General features: G+C 38.0%; 2 protein-coding genes across 2 annotated transcripts; one reads left to right on the top strand and one right to left on the bottom strand.

Annotated features, from left to right (window-relative positions):
- The first annotated feature begins 51 nt into the window (after positions 1–51).
- On the top strand, positions 52–15,720 carry fbp2 (fructose-1,6-bisphosphatase 2). The gene is made up of 7 exons (XM_026931008.3): positions 52–307; positions 3,216–3,378; positions 5,244–5,336; positions 7,269–7,409; positions 8,473–8,610; positions 11,889–12,008; positions 14,929–15,720. The coding sequence occupies exons 1-7, from the start codon at positions 135–137 to the stop codon at positions 15,115–15,117; spliced, it is 1,017 nt and encodes a 338-aa protein (XP_026786809.1). The 5' UTR covers positions 52–134; the 3' UTR covers positions 15,118–15,720.
- A 754-nt stretch (positions 15,721–16,474) lies between these two features.
- On the bottom strand, positions 16,475–20,845 carry ctsla (cathepsin La). The gene is made up of 8 exons (XM_026931382.3): positions 20,709–20,845; positions 19,759–19,893; positions 19,516–19,638; positions 18,828–18,980; positions 18,126–18,350; positions 17,810–17,978; positions 17,465–17,582; positions 16,475–17,097 (listed from the first exon to the last, which is right to left on the bottom strand). Exons 2-8 carry the CDS (start codon positions 19,882–19,884, stop codon positions 16,998–17,000), a joined length of 1,014 nt encoding a protein of 337 aa, XP_026787183.2. The 5' UTR covers positions 19,885–19,893; positions 20,709–20,845; the 3' UTR covers positions 16,475–16,997.
- Positions 20,846–21,265: the final 420 nt, after the last annotated feature.

Genomic DNA, 21,265 nt, shown 5'->3' with positions numbered 1-21,265 from the left:
TTGATACCTCTCACAAATATAGCCCGTGGCTTTTACCCGTGACTTTTACCCGTGCCCTGCATATGTTAAAATTCAACTCCAGACTGCAGTTCTCTTCCATCCTTAACTCAGTTTAACAACTGAAAAACAGCAACATGTCAGATCAATCTGCTTTTGACACAGATGTGTGGACTCTCACACGGTTTGTCATGGAGACGGGGAGACAAGCCAAGGGTGCGACTGGAGAACTTACCCAGCTTATCAACTCCATGCTAACAGCTATCAAAGCAATTTCATCTGCTGTGAGGAAAGCTGGACTCGCTCACCTGTAAGTCCCAGTTTGATGTTCTATGATTGCAGTGGGAAGAGGAATGGGAGGGTTGGATGATGTCAAATTTGTGCCAAAGGTGTGTTTCAGGGAAAAATCCTACCTCAAATCTAGTCAATTAGGCAAGATGTTTTGGGTGTGCAGATTTTGTTTCTTTAATTGTGCACTGAAGCTTTAATGCTGATTTAGTGAACAAGAAATGGAAGCCTATGGCCGTCAAATAGCATCATGCACATGTATGCCAAAATCATTACACTCTTTTCTTAAGGGAGAGCATTTGGCTAGGCAACAGGTTATCATTTGTACACACACAATTTCAGCACATAACAAAATAACTCCAAATGCAATGTTTTAGATTTCTAAATACAGTTAAAATTTATGACAGCTTTTGTGTGCAAATCCATAAATTCAGTAAATTACTGGCTTGTGGTGGTGACAGCTCCAGAATTTAAGAGATCCAAGAGAAAAGTGGGATTAGTTTTTTTTTTTTTTTTGCTGAACAGGCAAGGTATTTTATATGGTCAGTGTTTGTTCTACCTAGTTAGCTTCTTGGACACTTTCTAATGCTACTTGTTTCTCTTCTTTTTAGCGTTTACCCACTACAGTTACAGAACGTTCTCCTATGATGCTTATACGATGATAGTACCATGGTTTGACCAAGTATACCATGTTGTTCCTCAATGCCATAGAACCATGCGGACCATGGTGTTGTCAGGTACTTTACCCAAAAACCGAGGGGTACCATTAAAATTATATCCATAGAAATCTACATTGTCCCTCAGCATGAATTAATTCATTGATCTTGAAGCACATGCATGAGATGTATGCAAAATAAACATCAAATGTTTTTTTATTGTTGCCAGGGAATTATGCAGATCAATCATGCAGATAGCAGATTTATTAGATTTACTTGCCAATCTTAGATAATGTCAGCCTGTATTTCACCTAGTATTCACTAAATCTGACAGCCACATTCCTGTGCACAAAAACCAATCTATTTTCAGTCCTGTGATAAGGAGGAGACATTGATAACAAGCGAGCCAAACAAGCTGCAATGTCTGTGAAAAAACCTGTCAGAACATTTCTAATGTGCCAAAAGGAGTGCTGCAGATTTAGAAATTAGAGCACCTCACAAGAAGAGACAGCACTACTGGCAATACTGGAGCTACCTGTTTCTTTGGACAAGGGAGAAAATTTCTTCAGCCTGTCTCTTTACGAGGCTGTAGTCCTAGTGGATCTGCTTACATATGTTCACTCTGCAGTCAGGTGCTAATCTTAATAAAAATAAAAAGGAATAGGTTTTCCTTAAAAAAATATTTATACAAGAGGTTGCGACAGCAATAGTCATGGATTAGGGTTAAAAAAAAGATATATTAAAGAATATTAAAAATATTAAAGAATCAAAATTGCCTCTTGAAGCATGAAGCAAATTACTCTTGAGTATGCCTCTGGAAATTTATTTTCATGCTTTATGTTCAGAAAATTGATAATGAGTTTAATAACAATATCTCCCTTAAATACATCATAAAAATGATGTATTTAAGAATATATGATATATGATCATCTTAAAATGAGTAAGAACAAGTAAAACAGTGATGGAGGTACTGTGCTTGATAAAAACTCTTTTATTCAACTCATCTGTGTCCATCTTGTCTTCTGCTGTTATATTTCAAGCTGTCTTTACTTCTTATCTAAGCATGCCTAAATCTCATTTGCCATTTGGCTGTTGCCTTGTCCACCATGCTGCATGACCTTTGGTGTGCCCTTTCAAAGAAGAAACTCACCTAATAGCCTTCCATTCTACCAAAAGTCGCTATTACTTGCTTCCTTGCAAGATTGCAGAGAAGCCTAGATGACGGTGTTGTGCGCAATATCATTTCTGAGTGACTGGTGAACATAGAAAATGTTCATGTATGCCATTATGAATTCTGAAGATAAAGATGTTGGTACAAAATCTATCAAATTCACCCCCTGGATTACTCTATTTAATCGTTTTAAAAATAGCCATAGCCTTTTTATTTGACCCATTGTACGATAGCTGAGATCTCTGACCTTTGTAACTGAGAAACACTACTTAAAGGCACAATAAATGTATGTTGTTTTTAGAAGTAGTTAAAATGGTTGTTTCCCATGAAGACTGGAAACAGAATTTCTCCAATGGGGTAATATGGTGATTCAAGAATTCAAGAATATTCAAGAATATTGTCTTCATTGATTATTTTGACTAGATGAAGATCAGATCATATTTTCGTATCCATTCCGGTAGTAATAAAGATCATTTCATATTTGCTACTAGGAAACTGTAAGTAAACATGTTCACTATAAGCCTGGAGAAGGTACAGAAAGGAAAGAAGGAAAAATCTTTACCAAACTGGACAGCTATCACTTTATCCTGGTCAAGGTTGTGGTGGATCTGGAGCCTATCCCAGGAACATAGTGTGAGGAGCGAATGCACCCTGGATGCAATACAAGTACATTCACCCCTACTGGCAAGTGACTGTAGCCTTTCCACCTACCTGCTTGTTTTTGGGAGGTGGGAGAAAACCATAGAACCCACACGGACATGGGGAAAACATGCAAAACTCAACATAGACAGTACCTTCTATCTGCTGTAGCACATTACTGTGTCCTCTGGAAATGATTAAATTAAATTAAAGAATTCATACCTCCACAAATCCCTGTATCCCTCTCCATCCTTGCATCCAGTTGGTTTATGATACAGATATAAGTATATTCCTGTAAATTCATTGGACTGTTGTAATTGTTATGTTGTTTTTGTCAAATTCCTCATAAGTGAGTCTTGTTTGGCTGATAAAACTGGCCCTGATTCTTATTATGGTTATTGTGATTCTAAAGACACCGGAAAAAAGTTACCCATGTGTTCTTTCTGTATTTCTGTATATTTCAGTCAGGGCATCGCTGGGCACATTAACGTCACCGGTGATGAGGTGAAAAAGCTGGATGTGCTGTCCAATGATCTGGTCATCAACATGCTGCAGGCCTCTTACAGCACCTGTGTCCTCGTCTCTGAGGAGAACAAAGAAGCCATTATCACCTCCGCAGAGAAACGGGTAGGTTCCACTGTGTGCATGAATGACATAGTGCTTGCAATGTGACTAAATTCATGGTTCTTTTTTTTTTACTTCTCTCTCTTGTTGTTTAAAATCACACAAAATGTGATAGCTGAACAAAAGCTGTACAGTCTGCCATACTACTAGGTGACAGTAGACTGGTCCCCGCCACTAGTTCGCGCCACTTTAATTAGCAAATTCCATCCAACAGCTAAATACGAACACTCCTAAACACATGTTTGAGATTTTGTTTGGTATCAGCTGGTATTTTGGGTCTGGTTTTGAAGTGGCAGATTTGGCAACCCTGTTACTGACCAAATGTGACCATTCGAGATGTGACCTCGATCTGCTGTGTGTCTAGAGTCTGAGTATCTCACTGCAAAGAATTCCCCAACCACAACCTACAGCCCATATGAACAAATGGTCAGCTAACCCAGCCCGTAGGATACATATTTACCTTTTCAATTTTATGAAACAAGAAAATTCTGTAATACAGCTCCATAGCATAGCTAGTGGTTATGTAATCGCTAGCACAAAATAATGTGGCCATCATGGCATTAGTTATATGAAATTGCAGCCAGTGCAAAATGGCAAAATTCCAATGCTATAAAGAATTCAGCAACCACGACAAATGACACATATGACGGAGTGGTCAGCTAAGCTAGCCTAAATGGAACATGCTAATGTTAGCATCTTTGCATGTGTGGAATGCTAGCGCAGTGGAAAGAATTATAAGTCTGGAAAAGTGAATTCAATTTTAAATATATGTAGTTCTACCAGTAGTCCAATTATATTACAACTAAGTTTGTTTGTTTTTTAGAGTGTTTTAATATTATTACTTGAGAGAGATGAAGGCATGTGTACACTCAGCATGCACAGCTTGCTCTGCTGCTTTTGCAGAATTCTCTGTCCTATATAAGCATTAACAGGAGCCGAACAGTAGATGGTGCACTATTTGCTGGAATTGCACAAAACTACATTATATACAGTACAAGTAATTTTTTACTCTGTTACAGAGACACATGAATGTAATGAATGTAGGTGTGAAATGGCTCTCCATCTTGGCTGTCCACTTGGGATCAGATCACTCAGATGTTAATACTGATCAGGGCCTCAATGGGCTCTGTTTTGAGTGTTTTCTAAAAGGTAAACCTTTGTAGCTTTAAGGGTTTACCTTGAGGACAAACTGAAGAACTCTTTTAGGCTGCTAGAGCAAACCTTTAGATAGTAACTGCACCACTATCCTGCAGCCAGGATCCCCTTTTACTTTAAAATAAATTTCATATTTCTCAACACAATCCATCTAATCGAATATTAGGCTTTTTATTTAAATATATACTATATGTGGCTATTTATTGTAACCATAGATCTTTTTGTTCCTGAACTTTGCACTGAGAGAGTATATTAGATCCAGGTTGACATTATTTAGAGGCCTATTTGTTTTTGAATGACTGAGGTTTGGATTAAACACATTCAAGTGACCGGTCTGATTTCTTGTCTTGCTAGTAAATAAGAACTCAATAATAAATATAATAACTTTGATAAAAGTGGGTTGTGATGACCAACCACTGTAAAAAGAAGAAGAAGAAGAGCCACTGAAAGAACCACTAATCTACAATATTGTGGAAGAATGGGGCTTTGGATGGAGCTAAATGTTTTTAGCAATACATGTTAAGAGGGGAACAAGGGTGTGGAGTTACGATTTGGCGGCATCTACTGTTACAAAAACAAAACTGCATTAAAAATGCCTTGCAGGGTGTTTTTTTTTTTTTTTTTAAAGTAAAGTTGGTTAGTTGGTTGGTTGGAGTTTGATCCCAGATGATGTATGATGTATGTTGCAACTCCACTCCAACTCCTGCTTGCAGGGTAAATACGTGGTGTGTTTTGATCCACTGGATGGCTCCTCCAACATCGACTGCTTGGCACCTATAGGCACCATCTTTGCCATCTACAGGAAGGTGAGTTATAACCAATTGTAACAGAGTGGACAAACAAACATCAATGCCATAATTCCTAAACTATACCTTGATTAAATTCTTTATAATATCTGATGGCATGTCTCTATGATGTTTCTCGATGTGTTCTGGTGCTTGACATAATTTTCTATGGCTCAATTTCAGTTCACAGAGTGACGAACACAAGTACATCGAATTATGTAAAACTTTTCTCGATCATACACAAATGTCAAAGATACATGGGCTAGTGTGCTGTCAGAGGAATTTTGTTCTTTGCTGTCTTGCTATTAAGAAAAACCTGAGAGCTGAACTTCTGGAAAATACCTGCAGACCAATATGTAAAATATAATAATTGTATTAAATCAATTTCCTGTTATGTTAAAGATATGTCAGATTAAGTTCCCAAATTCAAAACTAGTGGGTGGACAAACGTGTAACAACATATTAATATCATAGGCTCATTAGAGAGTCAGGCCACCCATTGCCTCAAAAGCAGCTTTAATCCTTTTTGGAATGCAGACATACAGTACAAGTCCTGAACGGTTTGTGTTGGGATCTGGGATAAAGGTTCGGTGATGTGGTGATTGGGGAAGCCATAAAAGGCAGTTGAAACTGACTTGGTGTTTTTGACACTGCTCTTGGATAATTCTAGCTGTATGTATGAAAGGATTATTCTGGGGGCATTATCTGGGGGCATTCTGGGGGCATTATCAAGAAAGAACATTTGCACCATAGGGTGCATCAGGTCCTATTAATTTGCCACATATGTGTTGGCTGGTATACAACCATCAAAGCAATCACTGGACCTAATGTTTTCCATGAGACGGCTGTCTGTACTGTTACGGATCCCCCGCTGTGCTGAAGCAGTTGGCAGCAGACACTATGGGCTGAAGGAATTCTTTGGCTTCCTCCAAACGTAAATCCATCCAGATGTAGGAAGTATGGAGATAGTTGAATCATCAGACCACTTTACTTTTTCGCATTGTTAAGGTTTTTTTTCATCTTCACGTATTGGGCTTTAAGGCCCCTTTGTGATAGTGTCACAGTGTAATTGTCACAAATTGACTGATGCCATTTGGCCATGTTTGACATAAGCTGCCATAAGTCTACTGTTTTCCCTTGAAACAGTGAATAATCTTCAGTAAATACTAACAGTAAATAAAAGGGTGGAACAGTGGTGCAGCACGTAATGTTACCACCTCACAGCTCCAGGGAAACTGGTTGGATCCTGAGCTCAGGTTTCTGTCTGTGTGGAGTATGTGTTTCCTCTGGATACTCCGGTTTCTTCCCACCTCCCAAATACATGCCAGTAGGTGGATTGACTACTCTAAATTACACCTAGCAGTGAATGTGTGTGTGCATGGTGCCTTGCTATGGGCTGGTGTCCCATCCAGGGTGTATTCCCACCCCATGCCCTGCGTTCCTGGGACAGGCTCCCTGAACATGGATGACTGGCCTCTTTGTAATATGTTAGCTGCTTCATTTTTCTTTGAAATCAGAGTGCTATATCACATCTCTTTAGAGCTCATACATGCTGTTATTTGGCAGTCAACCTAATAAATTATGTGTGCAGCTGTTTATTGTAATTTTGGCTAACTTGCTTCAAAGTTAGTGTTATTTTTGTCCACACACACACCACATAATTCTGTCTAAAAATATTCACTAGGTGGTGTTGTAACACAAGAGGTGTTTTTGATACATGGAAAAGATGGTTGTTTTTTTTCCAGAGGAAAGCACACTGACCTACAGTATATATGCGTGTGAATTAACACACAGCCAACAAATCATCCATATTGTATGATCTCATATAACTGTTAAATCACTCAGTCTGGTTATTTTTGTTGGTTAATGTCCCATTAATTGCACCTACTTCATTTACACTATGTGATGTAAAGACTATAGAGATTTTTCTGTCCCTTGGTCTTCTTCTCCCAGGTTTCAGAAGGTGAGCCAACAGAGAAGGATGCTTTCCAACCAGGCAATCAAATCGTGTGTGCCGGTTATGCACTGTACGGCAGTGCCACTATAGTGGCTCTCAGTACTGGAGCTGGACTCAACTTCTTCATGTTAGATCCAGTGAGTACCAGCAAGACAATTGTAGCATTTATTTCAAATTGAAAAATACCTAGAGCTATCTTCCTCGTTCACTGAGTCACATGTTATCTCACAAGAGAAAAAAATGGATACAGGCAATTTGTGCTTCAGCTGATATTCAGATCTTCTGATATATTTGATTATTAAAAAGAAAGAGGTTGTTTATAGCTTGAGTTAGATTTTTACTGATTTACTGCTACTTCATTAAAGCTTGACTATAGGTATATATATATATGAGTATATAATATTATGCACCTGTAAAGAAAAATTCAGAGCTTTATCTATGGAAATAGTCACGTGAAACCCTTTCATATGCTCATTTTTTATGCTCATATGCCCATATTGTGTTGTATATTAATGATCGCAAGTCCTATGGTCACTAAACCTGTCAGAGTGATAGTATATTTTTCCACACTGAATGTTTTCATGATGTCTCCTGTCTCCTGATCCATCAAATAATGCATCAGAACTAAGATTAGTTTTTAGTATTTCATGTGCAAATGGATTTAAGAGCCAGGTCAGGAATTTTTAGGTCAGCACCTCGATGTAGTTTCTGAGATTAAAAAAACAAGGAATAATGCAGTTCTCCAACCGATCATGGCAAGTTTTTGGTCTCTGTTCAGCTGTCAGTCATGTCAGGTGTTCTAGCCTAGACAGTAATGTTTTGGAGGTGTGTTTTTGGGAAGGAAGGAAGGAAGGGTATTTTGAGTTTGCTCACTTCACCTAATTTCTGCCAGTGCAAGTCACTGACCAAAAACTCTCTGTCTTTCAGCTCCTGACACTTGGTTTCTATCTAAAATAATATGGCACACAGCTAAAGTGGTGCTGAACTTGAACCAGCCCTCATTTTCATTTGTGGTTTAATGCTGCTCAGTATTTTATTTTCACTTCTTAATTAATTGGTTGAGAGCTACTTTCAGAGGACAGTACTGAATATCTTCTGTTGCAAATGTACACTCGCTTCCCCTTTACCTCCCACATATTGTATGTTTCAGTTTAAAGTGAAAAAGAATGCACAGGTATAAACATTGTTCTGTTCTTTCAGGCCATAGGTGAGTTCATCCTAACAGACAGAAACGTGAAGATCAAGAAGAAGGGGAAGACCTACAGCTTAAACGAAGGCTATGCCAAGTACTTCGATCCTGCAGTGACCGAGTACATAAAACACAAGAAATTTCCTGAGGTAGGAGTAAACCCAGGGCCAGATTTCTGAATGCTCATGTTCTCTACTGTTTAGCAATGTCCCTTTGACCAAGGTCCTTCAGTTCAATTTTAGATAGATAGATAGATAGATAGATAGATTTAATCCTCAAGGGGAAATGTGGGTGCTACAGCAGCAAAGGACACTGACGTACTACACAAAGGTATAACATTCAGCAAATATTAATAATTAACACAGTAGAAAGAGACACCAGTAATTATGTGCAAAAATCCAAAGTGCAGAAGGACAGCATTAGAATAACAATAACAAAAAATAGTTGCAAAACTACAACAAGGTATGGAATAGCAGAAGATATTCATTCATTCATTCATTCATTCATACAACAAGCAAGTGATGGTGATCCATGTATGCACTGTATGTATGTGTATGTATGTGTATGTGTGTATATGAATAAATTCTATCCAGTTCTGTCCAAGCAATAAAATGGACATTTATTCTAAAATAGCCAAAAAAGATTGACAGCAAAATGAAGAGTATTTGTAAAAATAGTGACATGGCAACTTTCTGTATGCTTAGGGATTCTTCTGATGGCAGATGTGAGTATAAGAGCTGGAGATCATGTGGCAAGGACTGAAATTACTTGTTTGTTTCACCTTTACAACAACTAGACAGTTTTATTACTGTTATTTTAATTGTAATGTGTTACTTTTAGCACGAAATAACCTGAATAATAATAATAGTTTTTTTAATACATGATATTTGAAATAAAAGGGGTCATTTGATTTGAACAAAAAACAAAGGTCCGTTTTCAGCAGTGCACAATAATGGTTCTTCATTAGTCCACCTAATGGACTCCACCAATTACTATTGTTAAGCACTATTTATTATTTATGTTCATAACACATCAAGACAAATACAGGGAATAAACTGGTCGTGTCCATTTGCAAATCTGTGTCCTTGACCCAGACAGCTAGTGGACATGTGAGGACACAGTTTCCTCTGTGCCTGACAGTTTCCTGCATCAGCTGACGCTCAGTCAGCACTGATAGACCACCCGAGAGTGCTGATGTAAAGTTTACCCCACAGGTTACAACATGTTAACTGCGTCAGTATGCAATTGATAGAATCAGCAGCATAAGCACACTACTCACATGATGATACAGGCTCCTCAGAAAAAAAAAAAAAAAAAATGCTGTATGTGGATGTTATATAGTTTACCAGCTGCCAGCTCATGAAATTGTGGATTATTAATGATTAAGTGGCATTGCTAGCTTACATTTGAACTTTGTTAGCCTCTCCTCCTTAACAACTCATTCAGGATTAAGCCACAGCTGGAATTTATGCTGAATGTCAAGATACTCTTCATACATATTCCTTATCTCCATATATTAGTCTGCTATTAAAACAGATTCTAACATTTAATTTTTAACTGTTGATGTTGGAACTTGTTTCCAGGATTGTGGTAACCTTAGAGCTCAGTATTCACTTGTGTGTGTGTGTGTATGTGTGTGTAAAGGAAAGTCAGGTGCCCCTTAGTCATGATATAGCAGAAATGAGATGGTAGAAAAGTATGTCGATTTGTGCAAACATGTTATGTCACAAACACACCCATGCACGCGCACACACACACACACACACACACACACTCACATTATCTTTGTAAGGACCTTCAACTGATGTCCCCACAAGGTCAAAACTGTCAGATATTCCTGTCTTAATATACACAACATTAATATATAAAAACATGACCAACCTCTGCCCCCCCACCCCCCAAAACACACACACACACACACACACACACACACACACACACAGACACACACAGCTATGTTGAAAAGTGATGTAGAAAGATTTCAGATCTTGACTTCTCTTCCAGTATGAACTTTGATCATGATTAGTGTTTGTCTGTGATTCACCATCAGCCTGTCTGTATCGAAACTTAATAAGAAACTTATTAAGTTGCTAAGCATTTTTTTCACCCTGCTATTTCTTTGACTAAGATTAGCAGTCTTCCAATGTTCACGGGCTTTTAATTCAATTATAATTATAATTCAGTTCAATCCTGTTTAAGTCTTAACATTATCAAGAAAGCTCACCTAATTGGCCACAAGCTCACTATTTCAAATATCCCCACTGTAAATGAAAGAAAACATTGACACTTTTAAAAAGAATTTAAAAAGATTTTAAAAAGAACATTGTCTAAGTGTCTGACAATAATGCTCAGTTTGCACCCTAGCTGATCAACCCTAAAAAACTATAAATACACTTTACCTTGAAATATAATAATGAAAATATTTCAAAATTATCTTTTTTGTTCATTAATGGTTACTTTGAACGTACCACACTGTTACCCAATTTCTAAATTAAAAGTAAATTATTGATTCCCAAAATTAATTTTTAAGTAAGTCATTAGAACATCCTTAATGTACTCATGACCATGAACTCATATTTAATGTACTCATTCGCATGAATGCTACAACATTGTGTATTTGCTTATTCTTTGTTAAAAATAAATAAATAAATAAACTCTCAACCATGTTATTAATTTAACAGCATGTTACTTATTTTAACAGCCAGGATCAGCAGAAAAATTAGACTATTGCCTGAGATGGGTTAACACATTTTTAAAAAATGGTTAAATACATGTTTTCTGAGATTCAATGTTGAAAAATGACTTTTAAAAAGTTTAATTTATAAGCCTTTCAAGGTCAAATGGCACTTTGATTGCAAAATCACCCTTATAGCTATATATATGCTACAAGTCAGACAATTAAGAAGCTACATCTTTTTGATAAACAAAAGGCTAACATTGGTTGTTTTATTCATTGTTTTATTAAACATTTAAACACAACATTTACGATGAACCATGTAATTTAATGTTGCAATCATAGATGTCTTTTCATACCATCCTAGAAAATGTGAAGTTTAAAGCATATACTTTGATGTACCAAAACAACATTCATTGGGTTGTAATATACAGGAATAGTCACATTTCACTTCCTCATGAGAACCCTGTGCAGAAATGAAACCTGTGTTTAATTATAGTATGTTCAGTGGTTTAAGATGTTGTATCACAGGCTTGCAGATGACACAAATTACACCAAGCCTGCAAATTCATGAGCTGGCATCTCGGAAACTCTTAACATTCTGGATGTAGTAATAGTGCTGCAGCCCTGACATTGCATTCTTGGAATGCGCTGTTATGACTATGGGTTATGTTGCAATAAAACTGAGATGCACTGAGAAAACACATACTTTATCTGTACAGTAAATACAGTAAATATGGTTGTATCTTGCAGGATGGCAGTGCTCCATATGGTGCCAGATACGTGGGCTCCATGGTTTCAGATGTGCATCGTACCATTGCTTATGGCGGCATCTTCTTGTACCCTGCCAACGAGAAGAGCCCTAAAGGAAAGGTGCGTTATTTAGCATGGCAATTTATTTACAGCACTTGTGAGAGAAAGCCAAAGATTGCATTGATGTTTCTGTGCTGAAACAAGTGAAGCATCTAAAGGCCAGACACTAGAGCGTAGGCACTAAGAACATAAACAGGATGTGCCTCTGTTTCTGCATTCTGTAGTTTGCCGAAAGGAACTCACTGTGTCACTTTGGACAGACGCCAATTTAAATTACAAACCAAGAAGAACACAGAACGTCAGCTGATCATTCACTCCATTTTTCAGTCGAAGTTGTAGTGGCTATGTCTCCAAATTTTAGTACAGCTACCCTGTTAGAAAATGAGTGCTGGCCCAATGCTGGTTCACATTTATTTCTACATCTGGCCAACATATTGCATTGGAATGATGGTGATGAACTCTACTGAATTGGATTGAACACAACTACAACCATGGCATGGTAAGCCATTATTTTAGAGTAGCGCTTACAGCTGGGTCAATTTCGACCCAAAATTGAAAAGCCACACAAGCCTATATTATTACCTGAATTACAATTCCCATGTATCTTTGGGGATCTAAAAAAGAACAGCAATAGCTTAATAGCTTTCCAATTTCTTCAACTTCCTTGCAATAAATTGCTTCAAATATGCATTATTTAAAAAGTGAAAATAAAATGTTCATTGTCTCCCCAATCTGGAAATTTCATGTCCAACATATTCATTGTATTCACATTCATTATTATTATCGTTTATAATTATTGCTAGTTAGCCTTTGGCTATGTGTAGGTTTGTATTTTGCATTGTACAAATGTAAATAAGCCAAGGTTCAAAATCTGAATACAGTCCTCTCCAGAACTATTGGAAAGGCAAGGACAATTCTTTTGTTTTTGCTATACACTGAAGACATTTGGGTTCGAGATCAAAAGATGAATATGAGACGATAGATCAGAATTTCAGCTTTCATTTCTTGATATTTACAGCTAAATGTGTTAAACAACTTAAAACATGGCCTTTTGTTTGAACCCATCCATTTTTCAAGTGATCAAAAATATTGGAACATATGACTGACAGTTGTTTCTTATTGCCCGGGTGTGCCCTGGTCGATTGATTGTTTAAACAATTAACAGCTCTGAATAGCTACTCTTGGTTTGAACCCTGGGTTTCACCTGTGAAGACTGCATTTGTTGTTAAAGAGGATAAACCAACATGAAGACCACAGAGCTGTCTATGGGAGAAAAGCAAGCCAGTTTGAAGCTGAGAAAAGAGGAAAAATCGAAACCATTGCACAAGCATTGGGCATAGCCAATACAACAATTTGGAATGTCCTGAAAAAGAAAGAAACCACTGATGTACTAACGACCGTCGACATCGAACAGGTCGGCCAAAAAAAAAGCATTTGATGACAGAAACATTGTGACAGCTGTGAAGAAAAACCCAAAAACAACAGTCAGTAACATCACCAACAACCTCCAAAGGGCAGAGGTGAAAGTATCACAATCCACCTTTCAAAGAAGACTTTGAGAGCAGAAATATACAGTGGGTCGCCGACTTGATGCAGTTATCAAACCCAAACCCAAATGTCTTCAGTGTATAGCAAAAACAAAAGAATTGGCCTTGCTGTTCCAATACTTTCAGAAAGGACTTCATCATTATCTGCACTGACAGATTAGGCAATCTTTGTGAAATGTAAATATTTAACTCTATGTTGAATGTCGAAGCTCAGTTGTGTGCAGTGTTCTACTGAATCAGTCCATAGATTAGCTCACGGTCAGCAAATCAGGATGTTTGCGTTCTGACTGTAAAACACTATAAGGATAGAAGAGATCTCACTTTTTGGGTGATGTGTTTCATAATACATCAATGAGCAGTGGCTGAAACAAACATTGTAGGACTGGTGTGATCTGCCTGTTATCTGTGACCCAGATCTGCTCCTGTCAGCAGGTACAGGCAGTCTTTTCTAGTATCATGTTGTTGTGAGAAAACTGGAGACAAACTTTCAGCAGAAAGAGAGAAAAAAAAACATTTGTAGTTCATCTGAGACTGTAGTAAAAGCCTATGTGGCATTGCTAGCCTTTAAGATCCAATTTGGTTACAAAAGAAGGTCTCAAGAGAAGAAATCCTTTCAAATGTTTGCAAGCTATCAAAATAGGGATTGTATGGCAACTGCACTGACGAAAAGGTTGTAAGTTTCTGTTAAACCTGACAGAAAAACAGTTCTGAAACTTTGCATGACTGAAACTGACATGCCAAACTGACTAGCCTCAATGAAAAGCAGTTTACAGACTGAACACAAATTAAATGTCAAACATCATATGTATGTAGCATAATACATTATTTAATGTTATTAATGCCAAGAAAATTGGACTAGGAACATGACATGCATCGAAAATGCTCTCATGTCCTTCTACACATTCTTAAAAAGCTAGCAGGCAAATTAGCTGCTAGTAAACTAGCTTGTATGTGTCATAGGTAGATACAAGTGGGACTGTAGTACCTAAATCTGTATTTTCTGTAAAATTTGTGCTTCTATATTTTCAACTTGGCACAACCTGTCAATACAATCATCATTTTGTCCATCAATACCATTAGTTACTTTAGCTAGCTAGCTTAGCGGAGAGATTCTGTGGTTTCTGATTGCCACTCCCATAATTTGTACCATTCTTATAATGTGCATATCAGACATGACATCAAAGATTATGCCTAAGGCTCACTGAATCAATACTAAATGTAAATTTAGGTCTATATCAACAAATTTGACTCAAACATCAATCTAAATAAGCAATCAAAAAGGAGTTACCATGTAAAAATCACATTATAATACTTAAAGTTAGGTCAGTAAACTTAGTGTGTCCTTTTGAAGGAAGTGAAATAAGGTTTGCAGATTAGTCTTGGGCTGAAGTGTACATGTGTTAAACGTCCTCCATCTCTCCCTCTCGGTGTAGCTACGGCTGCTGTACGAGTGTAACCCCATTGCCTTCCTAGTGGAGCAGGCTGGAGGAATAGCCACCACAGGCACGCAGAGAGTCCTGGACGTAAAGCCCGAGTCTGTGCATCAGAGGATTCCATTCGTAGTGGGGTCTCCGGATGATGTGGAGGAATACCTGTCCTTTGTCAAAAAATATCAGAAATAGAGTTTTCCCTATACATATCTGGTCTGTTCACTGCAGACTAATGAGCAGTTTAGCTATGTTTATTTCTGATGTGAATTACATCCTGCCAGTAAACAGGCATGCACCAACGGGTGAACATGTGAATCTCATCACACACGGAAATTACGCCTTAATTTGTAGTCTAAAAAGCCCTAGGCTCTGTAACAATCTAGAAAACATGGTTTAATATTAGTGCTAGTATTAGTGACTTATTTCATTAATTGTAACCTCCAGAGTCTACATGTCATTTTTGAAGTATTTGACTGCAGTCATCTCAAAATTTGAACCTTATTCATCATATTCAATCATCTAACTCAGTCATCACTTCCCTTCAGTTTCCAGAGTACAGCCTCAGGCAGTGTTCCCACCCTGCCTTGGGTCTCTAGAATGTTGTGGTTGGTGTTGTTGGCTTTATTTATCAAGTTCATCATGAGGTTGTTTATCAACTCTCCTTTTCCTGGATCTTCAACTGTTTTGTCCAGATTCACTAACCCCAAAATACGCTGGCTGTATGTAATGAGTGCTGGCTACATTGTAATGTAGCATATGCTGTATGTTAAAACAATACACTGATAATATGCTGTACACTGCAACATTGTCATTTGTTACACAGCACTGCACTAAACAGGACAATAATCTACAAAAATTCAGGGTCAACATACACTGTCATTTTTTTCAGGTAAATCTACCATGTCACATAGGTATAAATGAAAGTGATCAGAGTTTTAAAAAAATAAATATTCTTGAAGCTCCCTTGTGGTGATATGTGGATGAAAAATTGGGGGGGGGGGGGGGAAGAAAATTTTTTTTTTTTTTTTTAAGCAAGCCAGGGGGAAGAAGAAAAGGAACCATAAGAGGAGCAAGAAGAAAAGGGGCAAAAAAGAGAAAGGAGCACAAGAGAATAATCCCAATAAAAATGATATTAAATTGTAGGGTGTCATTTCAAGTACTGGAATTGTAAGTCATTCTGTTCATTTAGAATTTAAAAACAAGTAAAATGGTATACAAGCTTGGCTTGTACTGGAGGCCGTTTACTTTAGATAAAATGTTAAAGCCAAAAATCAAAAGTTCATAACCGTTTGTTTTTTGAGCAACAGCACCAAATGGGGAGGGTCATGTTCCTTCCCTCAGACACTGCATACTAATCTTCCTGTTTCCCAAATTTCTTGGCTTAAATGAACAGAGTCAGGACAAACAAATTAAGGAAAAAAAATAATTTAGGTAGCTACTGTACATGTTCATAATCAAAAGCAAATCTTTAACTATCACATAATTAATTTACAAGGCAGATCAATGTACAAGCAAACATATCCACTTCAAGAAAAGTACCACCATGGAATTAGTTCCAGTAGAAGGTTTAATTGCTTGATTTACACAGGATGTAAATAAAACAACTGGATACTGCCTATTGCACATGTTGCACTTGTTTGGTTTAAGTGATCATGAAACTAGAAAGAAAGAAAGAGGAAAAAAAAAAAAAAAAAAAAAAAAAAAAAAAAAAAAAAAAAAAAAAAGAGAGAAAAGAAAGGCATTTACATTTTGGCAAGCAACACTGATTTATATTTACAATAAGCAATAAAAAAAAAAAAAAAAAAGTAATAAAAAGAACCTACTTAAAACAATTGCATAAAATGTCTAAAACAGTGTTCCATGTAAAACCAGAAGCCTATACAGTCCTGTTCTATAAGCTTTCATTCACACACTAACATAATTAGGGATGAATACTTTCCCTTTTATCACAATTAACTAGCTCTTCACTGCACTGCTGCTGTGAGTCACAACACCAGTGAAGACACTTCATGGTAGTGAACTACTGAACAGATTGAGACAAGGCCTTCTGAAAGCCTTGCTGGAGGTTTTTCTTAGACCAGTGGGTAGCTGGCTGCTGTAGCAATACCACAGTGGTTGTGTCTGTCTTTGGCCATGTAGATGTAGCCTTTGTCACCCCAATTTTCACTCCAGCTGTAAACAGAACAAAGACATGAAGAATTAGGTGCATGCAAAATGGAAATAAGACAAGGGGGGGGGGGGAGAATCTAGCCTGGCAACTGCCACTACTTGTTTTCATTCTCAATTTTGGGCTTCATAGTATTACCATAAAACAACCTTAAGAGAGTTTAAGGGGCACAGTTTGGCATTGGTCCACTACAGTGAGGGGTGGGGCACAACCTGATCACCTGCATGCGTGCACACTGTCACATATCCATTTCAGATAGGCCTGTCCACAATTCTTACAAGCCCTCAATACAGCAAACTACCCCTCAATGTCTAAAGTTTGTCTAGAGTCACCCACTAGCCAGTGTTGCACAACTTGCAAGCTGACTCATACCTGTTCTTGACGATCCAGTACTTCTTCCCATCTACATTTTCACCCTCATAGCCATAGCCAACCACCAGAACACCGTGGTCCAATTCCTCACTACTGCAGTCTTCCTCATAGTAAATACCTGAAGACAAAATACAATAAATGATTGTTACATAAAGAGAAAAGAATTGTGTTAACCACAACTACAACAAACCTTCACCAATTTAACAAGCAGGTCACTAAGCTACATCTGTAGTAGCACCTTCAACTGCTGAACCAAAAATACATAGTAGCTAGTGCAGACAAAATGAGCTGGAGCCAATTCATTAAATGTCACATGAATAAGAGCAAATAGACCTTAAACCTCACCTGAATGGTAGAACTGGAAGGACTCATGTCCAGCATCAATGGCCACAGACACTGGACCAACTGCAGCCACAGCCTTCATCAGAGCACGCTCTTTACCACTGGGGATGTCCACAAAGCCAGTGTCATTAGCTGCGCTATACTTGGGATCATAATGGCAGGGCTGGTCATCCTGAAAACCAAATGTAATAGTACAATCAATTAACATTTGCTCATTTTTTTGGCAAATAAGTGCAAACAGTTTGACACTTTTTACAACAACTCTAATACAGACAACACCCTTAACTTCTAGTTTAACTTGGAGCAAGTAACAACTTACAGTTCCGAGATAGGGGTAGAACTCCTCAGTGTCCAGGCCACCATTGTCCTGGATATACTGGAAGGCCTGGTCCATGAGTCCACCGTTGCAGCCCTCATTGCCTTCAGGACGAGAGCAGTCAACCAGGTTCTGTTCACTGAGGGACACCAATTTGCCCGTCTTTCTGAACTGCTGACCCTCCATGGCTCCAGTAGTGCTGAAGGCCCAGCAGGAACCACACTGGCCCTAAAGGAACAAGGAAATCATTACAGTAAATACTGCTTTTACTTCAGGCATAAGGCACAGTACAACTGGGGTAAAGGCCACTGGTTCCGAACTTGATTTCCCCTTGTACCAAAGCAGTGCAACCAGTTTTACCTTATAAGAATCTTAAATGTCAGAAGTCTCTCTCTTAAACAATGCACAATGTGCTGCTGAACATACACATTAGAATTAAAGACAAATGTGATGATTCATAAATTTCCATGTTAAACAGCCCCAGCATTTTTGCTCAGTAGCAACCAATGGTGGGGGAAGGTGAAACCTGCCATTGGTTAACTTTCCCTACCTATGAAGTTTTCATGGCCATCATTTATTAAGATGAAAAGTGGTCATATACATTTGGTGGAAGATTACAGAACAAGAATTCTTTAAGAATGAGAAATTGTGGACATGAACCAACAGTCAAGTTGTCTTTCAGGCTAGATGAGCAAGATCCCTCACCTGGTCTTTGACCGGAGTAACGTAGCCCTTCTCTCTCCAGTCCAACTTGCTTGGGGCCTCCAGGAAGTTGGGCTCCATGAAGAGAGATCCCTTGGTCTTCCTGTCCTTCTTGTGCGTGTATCCATTCATTATCTGCCTGAATTCCTCATGGGTCTAAAGACAGAAATTTTGAAACATGGTGTCAGGCCTGGAGCTATGCAAATTATGACACTATTAAAGTGTACATGCTCAAACAAACTTGTTTCTCTCTGCTGTTGCAATAGTAGAATAGTGTAATAGCACCACGTAAATTCACAGGCACCAGAAGTACATGTATGAGTTTAAAAAAAAAAAAAAAAAAAAAAAAAAAAAAAAAGTCTTTGATTTGTGTAAATTTTTAGTTTAATGCAGCTAGCTAAAACAAGCTCCACCAGAAGCTACATTCAACTACACTTCACAGCAATCATTGTTCTTCCAATTAAAAATACTACTTAAGCTAAAGTTATCGTAAACAATTTGGTCTTTCTGAACCAACCAACAAAACAGCTACTCCACAATAAACCAATATGCACTGGTCAAGGGAAGAGCGGTATTTTTATATACGAGACACTACTACGCTAGGAGACTGAGTCAAGTGGACAGCTATTACATTCTTAAGCAATTAGTAGGATAGCAGTGTGAAAGTAATTTGTTTTGTTAACATGCTCACCATGTCACCAAAGTGATTCATTGCCAGGCGGTAGGTGTGCTTGCCCATCGAGTGCTCCAGGTTGTGCAACTCAATCTTCTTCAAGTTCTTCTCCCAGACCATCCGCCTCCATCCTTCTTCCTTCTACAAGGAGAGAAAGCAATACCACAATCAGATTTTTAAAAAAGGTACAACTATTAAAAGACTTAAAAAAATAAATAAATAAATTTTAAAAAATTGAGGACAAAAAAAAATAAGTCATACCTCATGATATTTTTTACTATGCCACACTTTCCACTGTTGCCAATGGCTGTCGAGTTCTCTGTCCAGACTGGGGGCAGCAAACACTGTGCTGAGGCACACGGTCAGCACGGCCAAACACAGCCTCATGGTGAAGAGCTGAAACAATCAAATAAAAAGATATGAACATATTTCCATGGAGCTGAAGTCCAAACACTACACTACACTACACTACACTACACACACAGTGTTTCATCATAAGCACTCAGAAACGGTTGGTGTGACGTCACCACATGAGGCTCTGCAGTACACAAGATAAGAGCTAGCTTTAAAAAAAAAAAACAACAAACACCCTGATATCCTTCATAAACAAGCAGGGCTGGCTTTTATATTGTTTAGCTGATACATGTGGTTCGTTTATATCAACAGACTCGTCTCACAAACGGAGTTTTTGTAAGAACATGATGGCGTGTGTGGGGAGAAAAGGCGCAGGGAAAACAGAACAGGGACGCGCTGTTCTTTTGTGGCCGTCAGGATCCACAGCGCCGGAAGAGTTTCCCGGAAAACGAAAACGAGACTGAAACCCAGGCACGGAATTAAAACAACCTGTATGAATACTGCTAGCAATAAACAACATTCATACCTCTGCTTTAAAAGGAGCCAAAACAATTACCAGGGAAAAAAAACACCAACAAGAGCCCAGACCTGTGTAGACGGTTAAAATATTCCTAACAAAACAAGACGCCGAAACAACACGACGGTCTGCCGTAAACACACACAATAAACAGCTCCATACTCTAAATACAGACTGCATTCTTTACAAAGCCATGTTTAAATTCACCACCAATAATGCAAACATACCCGCAGAGACACTCGCCAGCCTAAACATTAAAAATATAACAGCACACAAAAGGCACAATCTTTTTTTTGTTTTGTTTTGTTTTTTGTTTTTTTTAAGAAAAACCCATTCTTACCTTCTCTGTGGTAAACTTGAAGAGAATGTATTATGTCGAAAACAACTGCAAGTTTATAAAGCCTGGCTTCAAAGACGCAATTCCACGCTTTCTTATTGGTCGAAACGCCTCTTGACTCCGCCTCCCTACATTAATCATCTAGCATGTGATCTGAAAGCACGTGATCCACTTCCCGGCTGATGGGATTGTGTTTTTCACACACTATGTTGAAACATAGGGTTTGGGTACGTCTTTGAAGAATTCATTTAATCATCGTTTGTAGTTGATCTCTGAAATTGTGTAAGAAAAATCAAAGGATAGATGGATGATATCCCAAATCACATTAAAAAATAGCATGGTAAAGTGAGTCTAAGCAGCTTACATAAAGACTCAAGTAATGGCTTTTTGATTTTAAATATATTTAAATCTTGTATACTGAAACATTGCAAGTACTGCAACTGTTACCACAACTTTACAGAATAAACATGGCTGATTCTGGAGTTGGCAATGAAAGCCAGACTGGAGTACATTCATTTGTCCAGAACATTGTGTACCAGTTTGTCCTTATACATCAGTAT

The sequence above is a fragment of the Pangasianodon hypophthalmus genome, chromosome 24 (assembly GCF_027358585.1).
Source record: "Pangasianodon hypophthalmus isolate fPanHyp1 chromosome 24, fPanHyp1.pri, whole genome shotgun sequence".
Taxonomy (NCBI): domain Eukaryota; kingdom Metazoa; phylum Chordata; class Actinopteri; order Siluriformes; family Pangasiidae; genus Pangasianodon; species Pangasianodon hypophthalmus.
This window is presented reverse-complemented; position numbering and strand designations above follow the sequence as displayed.